The sequence below is a fragment of the Andrographis paniculata genome, unplaced genomic scaffold (genome assembly GCF_009805555.1).
Source record: "Andrographis paniculata isolate CXL003 unplaced genomic scaffold, ASM980555v1 Contig53END, whole genome shotgun sequence".
NCBI lineage: Eukaryota > Viridiplantae > Streptophyta > Magnoliopsida > Lamiales > Acanthaceae > Andrographis > Andrographis paniculata.
In genome coordinates, this window is record NW_026137588.1 from 3,069,975 (window position 1) to 3,076,444 (window position 6,470).

The 6,470-nt window shown below is 33.0% G+C and overlaps 2 protein-coding genes across 3 annotated transcripts; both read right to left on the bottom strand.

Moving 5' to 3' along the window:
• Positions 1–994: 994 nt before the first annotated feature.
• Positions 995–2,109, bottom strand: LOC127255113 (stress protein DDR48-like). 2 transcript variants are annotated; one of them, XR_007839579.1, is made up of 3 exons: positions 1,472–2,109; positions 1,342–1,378; positions 995–1,077 (listed from the first exon to the last, which is right to left on the bottom strand). XR_007839579.1 is itself a non-coding variant. In XM_051280498.1 (2 exons), exon 1 carries the CDS (start codon positions 2,069–2,071, stop codon positions 1,475–1,477), a length of 597 nt encoding a protein of 198 aa, XP_051136455.1. In that variant the 5' UTR covers positions 2,072–2,109; the 3' UTR covers positions 1,262–1,378; positions 1,472–1,474. The 2 variants fall into 2 exon arrangements, 1 of the variants encoding a protein (XP_051136455.1); XM_051280498.1 differs by lacking the exon at positions 995–1,077 and having other exon boundaries at positions 1,262–1,378.
• Positions 2,110–2,376: 267 nt separating this feature from the next.
• LOC127255179 (uncharacterized) lies at positions 2,377–4,955 on the bottom strand. The gene is made up of 6 exons (XM_051280569.1): positions 4,491–4,955; positions 4,320–4,388; positions 2,973–3,106; positions 2,810–2,885; positions 2,516–2,715; positions 2,377–2,427 (listed from the first exon to the last, which is right to left on the bottom strand). Exons 1-6 carry the CDS (start codon positions 4,936–4,938, stop codon positions 2,377–2,379), a joined length of 978 nt encoding a protein of 325 aa, XP_051136526.1. The 5' UTR covers positions 4,939–4,955.
• Positions 4,956–6,470: the final 1,515 nt, after the last annotated feature.

Here is a 6,470-nt window from a genome sequence, read left to right on the forward strand (position 1 = left end):
GGCAAGGCTGAAGCGCTCGCTACTTTAGACCCCAAATCGCAAAGCCAACTCTGTAAAGTTTAACTCTACACAAAATTGTCTTTTCTTGTCTTATATAAATTAACGGTAGATTCTAGAATAAGTTAGATTATAACGGCCAAACTTCTAGCATCTTCCCTCAACATTTATAAATACCCCCTCTCCACCTTTCATTCGCAACATTCTACCACATCTCCGATGACATCTTATTTCTCTCCCAATTTTCACTCCATATCATTCAATTTCTTCCATCTCTAGCCTCTTCGTATTTTATCTATTTTTTAATAAAATGTGAGCTTGGTTTTGTCTGACGAGCTAGCCGGCTTGCCATATTAGTACTTTAATTGGCGCGATTGGCACGATTGCAAGAGCTGCAGTACACCATCAATGGCAAAAAAAAAAAAAAAAAATGGTTTCTGGTGTGTTTTTAGTCCCTGGAGCACGCGAGGCTATCTGAGAACAAGTCGCAATTTTAAACAATAATCACTAAGGTACCAACTGTTGTTTCACTTCTCTCTCGATTATTATCTCGAAGCTTCTTCTCCAAATCTAATAGTTTTGCACATATGATCGATTGCTAATTCATAGATACCAAAATTTGTTTCCTCCATTGGAGCTTTTTTGTGAATCTTTCAGCAGATTTTGTTTTATGGTTTCTGCATCTGATAAACTTGTATGGCTTTCACTTATAATTCTTAAAACTTTGTTTAATGGCTTTGGCTTGTAATTCTTAAAACTTTTTATGGTTTCTGCATCTGTTTGTATGTATTTGTGTTATTTGCATTTTGTTCCTATGTCAAACCAAGCCATTATTTCGATTCTCCTTAGCGAAACTCGCCACAGAACATTGCACATATATATATTGGTCTAGAAGTCTAGAATGAAAATTAGGGATTGTAAATGGTGCAGTCTTTTGTGCTATTTTCTAACAAGGCGTGCCACGTCCAGAGGCGCCATACTAAACATGGTTCGCCGTCGCGGATCGGCGTCGCGGATCGGCCTTTACCGTTCCAGATACGTCGCGGCGTATCGGTCGCGGTGTATCGGTCAAATATCGGCCTATATGATTTTTTTATATAAAATTTATATTTTTTCAAAAAAATAATAAATAATTAATTAAAATACATCAAATTATAAATATAATTAATTTAAAAATATATATTATTGAAAAAATATATTATAATTTATAATAGATCAAAATTTAAAATGAATAATATTTCAACTAAATTAGCGGATATATATATATAAATGTAAATGCTAAATTTTATGTTTTGCATATTGTCATTATACTAATAAATTTATTTTAATAACAAAATGATGTACCTTGTGTCCGTCAATGTCAAGATTTCATCTTTATCATCTGCATTATATAAATAAAAATAATTAGAAAAAAAATACAAATAAAATTTTATAAAATGTTCAAACTACGTTTATACTAAATATTTATACTTACCATTCAATACCATGTGGAATGTCGTGGAGGTTCAAAATCATTTTCATCTGGATTCATATTGCTTGGATAAGGAGAGATGTTCGAACCATATTGATTTTCTCTGAATGAACCCCTTCCATATACATCAAAACCTCGATATTCTCTATTATCATTGCTTCTGCTTGATGAACCATAATTTTGTCTACGATCATCAATACTACCCGAACCAGATGTAATCCCTCCGTAATATGTTCCAACTGGTTGGTTGGATCCAAATATAGGAAGATTGGCTGAATCCTGAAGATGTCTGGGTAGATTAGATAAACCGTATCCTGAGTAATAGGGATTATGATATGCATTTGGTTGGTCCCACTCCTGTCTCCCCAATCTATTACTCGAGCTATGAGAAGAATCTCCATAGGAATAACCTATATTCAAGTCTTGCATATGTTCGTGAACTCCAGAATATCTCCTAGTATCTGAAAAATTTGAAGCATCGGCTTCACTTGAAAATTCTGTTAAACTATTTAGAAAATCTCTTTGAGCTTCTATACCAGGACGATATCCATGATCAGTGTCTTGGGTAGCATAATAATTTTCATTTCCTTGAGCCCATCCCATATCACTTGAGTATCGGCTATCCCTGTAGCTCCCACTACCACCACCACCACCACCACCATCATCATCATCATCATCATCATCATCATCATTGTTATTATTCTTATCTTCACCATTAGTCGATGAAGATGAAGATTCCAATATGATTGCTTTTTTTTTCTTGGCCGTATTTTTGTTTTCTGATTTTTTCTCTTTCGCCTTCTTTTTTCCATCAGCTATAAATTGAGATAAAAGCATATCACTGTCATGATCATTATGCTCACTTTGACCTCGATCTCCACTTTCTTCAATAGCCTCATCCAACCAATTCAAATCACTATCACGAATAAGTGGAGATTCATTTTCTCTAACCCATTCATCTAAAATATCATTTTCATCAAAAATATGATTCAAATCAATTGGGTCATAAAAATCGTCTGTGTCTGTCCTTTGCATAAAATTTTTTACCCGAAGACGCATGTTGTAGTGGACATAGACTAGCTTATGCAGTTTCTCAATAGCTAATCTATTCCGAAGTTTAGTATGGATCAAAGCCCACGTACTCCAATTCCGCTCACAACCCGATGATGTGCAAGTTTGACTCAAAACTTTTAATGCAATTTTTCTTAAATTAGGAGCTTCATCACCGTACATATTCCACCAGTCAGCTATTAAAAATAAATAAAAAATTATTAATAATGCAACATTTTGTAACAAGTATATTTAAAAATATAATTAAATGATAAATTTCATAATACATACCTGGTAAAGATGTAGATACAACTCTAATAGCAAGTGCACTTCCAAACTCTCCAATTTTGTTAACAAATATGTTTATCTATAGACAATATAATAGTAAAATTATTAGAAATTAATATATATATATATATATTTATATATTATTTATAAATTTCACATAATTTACCTCATTCATAGCCTTTACTTGTATATCCAAATCTGGCTCGAGTCTTTTGATAACTTCTTTTACTCCTTTTCGAACCTCCGATGAATCAAATTCACAAGTGCCGGAGTATTGAAGACCAGGATTTAAAAAATAAGCTGCATGAAATGTATATAAAATTAAAAAATAAAACAAACGATTAGCACAATATAAAAACAAAAAAATAACAAGAATAGTTACCTGCTGCATGCAAATCTTGATGCAATTGATTATACCATCTCTCATCGATGATATCCCAATATTGTTGAAAATCTTTCACTGCGGTTTTTATTGCCATTTTTGCCCTATCCATTGTCTCATAAATGATAGGTAGTGTAGGTTTTTTATCTTGATCAACTACTTTTAAAACCTTCACTAAGGGTTCCATGACCCCACAGACTCGGCGTATCCGTTTCCAAAATCTTTCATTCAAAATCAAGTCTGATATATCTCCGGCTTCATGTCTTCTCCTCGAGGTATTATTGTACTCAACCCATTCTCTAGAAGTACACATTCTTTTCAAATCGGTTGCATATCTCAGAAGACTTTCCATTGCAACAAACTCGGTTGCAAATCTTGTTATGCCTGGTCGCAACAGATCTCGGCCATTCGTATATGTTTTCATCAAATTAACCACTTTATCACTGTTGTATATAAATCCTGTAATTCTTCTGGCTTCTTTTATCGTATCTTTCACTGACAATATATCTCCGATGTCTTCTAACATCAAATCAATGCAATGCGCTGCGCATGGAGACCAAAAAATGTGCTTCCTTTTCCTTATCAGTTTTTTCCCAGCCGCCTTCATACTAGCTTCACTATCAGTTACAATTTGTACAATATTGTCAACCCCTACTGATTCCACCACCTTATCCATTAGGGTGTAGACAAAGTCCGCAGTCTTCGCCTTATTTGTACAATCAACCGAACTGTGATATATCATATCTCTATCACAGTACACCATAAAATTTATGATTGGATGTTTTGTACGAGTACTCCAACCATCACACATAATTGTACATCCGTATGTTTTCCATTTCTGCTTTAAAGAATCAACATACTGTACAACTTCTTGCATCTCCTCGTTTAAATATTCACCACCAATTTGTTTACCAGTAGGTCCTTTAACTCCAGGTCCAACCGATGCAATCGTGTCAATCATCGTTTGGTAGTAAGGACCACTATCGGCAGCGTGAAATGGTATTGCATTAAAATGAAAAAATTTCGAAATTGCTCTACCCACTTTTTTTGCATTATCTTTTGAAAACATATTTTTCAAAGACTTATTCTTCGATTGAAACATGTATAGATCAAGTTTTTTTTGATGCAAACCTTCTGTCTTTTTCATAGAGCTTTCGAAAAAATTTCTTTTACTTCCTTTTGTATTCGAGCTGCTTCCTCCTACAAAGATAAAAAAAAAAAAAGCATATGATCATATATGGTTGTTATCTCAAAAAAAATATACTAATATTTAAATATATTTTATAAATTTAATAAATATACCGGCTTTAAAATTCAAGCTTGGTAGATCTCCGGAAACAGAATGTCTACGCTGCTGCTCCATAAATTCCATATTTCTGCTTTCAGCCATTGCTCTTTTTAAGTGTTTTCTTTCAAGAGCATCTATCTCATCTTCATTTATTTCAAAAACTTCATCTTCTTCCTCATCAGAATCATCTTCCAAACGAATGGAATTTTGCAATGCTTCTAACTTTTTTTTATGTGCTGCTCGCATACTTTTTCCTTGGATCAAGTGTTTTTTTAATAACTCTCTTATTTCTTTTGGAGCTCTCGTGCATGCTTCAACTTGACCTGTAACATGTGCTATATGTTGTTTCATCCTAGTAATTCCGCCGTGAACAATTTTACCACAATAATTGCATTTTGCTTGTTTTCTATCATTGCTGATAGGAGTAGCATGATCCCAACCAATATCTCTGTGCGGTGCCATTTTACACAAACTCTGTAATTGAATAATACAATTGTTAAAATATTTATAAATAGTAATTCATTAATTAAATAGACAAATTATATATTAGTTTATTAATAAATCAAACTTATACAAAAATTTAAGTAGATAACTAATTTGTTTATATAAAAAATATAGTTAAAATATTAATTTTTTACAATAAATTTACAATTAATACAAATTTTGTCTAAAATAATATTAATTTTAAATAATAAGATTATAAGTTATTCTAAAATATTAATTTTAATGAACTCAATTTATATAGATTAAATAAAAATTAAATACAATCCAACACAATTAAACTAAATTTATCAATAAATTAAACAAATTATTCTAAATAATTAAATCTAAAATAATTAAACCTATAAATTAAATAAACAAATTAATAAAAAATAATTCAAATTTATAAATATTTAAATTAATTAAAATAATATAATAATTAAATTTATCTTCCTCCTTTCTTCCCCTCCCCCAGAACGCAGAACCCTCCCCTCCCCCACGATTTCGTTCAGACGCGAACTTCCCCTCCCCCACGATTTTCTTCACCGACGCAGAATCCTCCCACTTCTTCTTCCCCTCCCCCACAATTCTTCTTCAGACGCGAACGCATCCCCCACGATTTTCTTCACCGACGCGAACGCAGAATCCTCCCACTTCTTCTTCCCCTCCCCCACAATTCTTCTTCAGACGCGAACGCAGAACAGAGGTCTTTCCTCCACGATTCTTCTTCAGCGCACTGGTAAATATTTTCTTCTCCGATCTGATCGAATTGAGATGAATTGTTCGAATAATATGAATAAAAAGTAGAAAATCGGTAAGAATAAGATTTATAATGGGTTTTATAGATAAGATATGAATGGATGGGAAAATTTTGGGCAAATATCGGATATTTTTGACGAACCCGTTCCGGTTCCGGATCGGCCGAGTCGGACCGGACTCGGCCGATCCGGCGAACCATGATACTAAATTGGAAGGAATTTGTGAAATTGTTCCATGCTTTTGTTTTTATTGCACTGAAATCCTATTCTTTGTAACAGTTGCATTTAATCTAAAATAAATTGTAATGAGCCCAAAATTTCTAAGAATTTTCATCCGATTGGTTTCATTTTTCACATTTAAATGGCCAAGGAGCTCTTTTGGTTAATTCAACTGCTTTTAAGCATTTCAGAGTAATCATTATGTAGTTTATTGATCTTTTATTACTTGAAATAGTTTAATCAATTCTAAGTTACTGTTTGAGTGCCCTATTGGAGAAACTACTGAAGTTGAGTTCTGGCTTTGTTTCTAAGTAGCTAAACTATCTGACGTAAGGTTCATGTCATGAATAATATTTTGGCTGGTTGGTATGTAAAATAAATTATTGCAATGTGAACTTTATGCCTCTCTCTTTTTTTCCTTCGATGATCTTAATTGCCCATCTATTCAACCAACAATTTCATTCTGCATGGCTCAAGGAAGATATTGAAAATGTTGTGGTCCTGCATTGTAAGGCTCGAATGGCAAAAACAGGATCG

Excerpts from the sequence above, each read along its gene's own strand:
- LOC127255179 (XM_051280569.1), bottom strand. The coding sequence starts at position 4,938 with ATGGCACCGCACAGAGATATTGGTTGGGATCATGCTACTCCTATCAGC. Across the intron at positions 2,886-2,972 it reads AAGTAAAGGCTATGAATGAG|ATAAACATATTTGTTAACAA; the intron begins GTAAATTATGTG and ends TATTGTCTATAG. Across the intron at positions 2,716-2,809 it reads TGTATCTACATCTTTACCAG|CTGACTGGTGGAATATGTAC; the intron begins GTATGTATTATG and ends TATTTTTAATAG.
- LOC127255113 (XM_051280498.1), bottom strand. The coding sequence starts at position 2,071 with ATGGGATGGGCTCAAGGAAATGAAAATTATTATGCTACCCAAGACACT.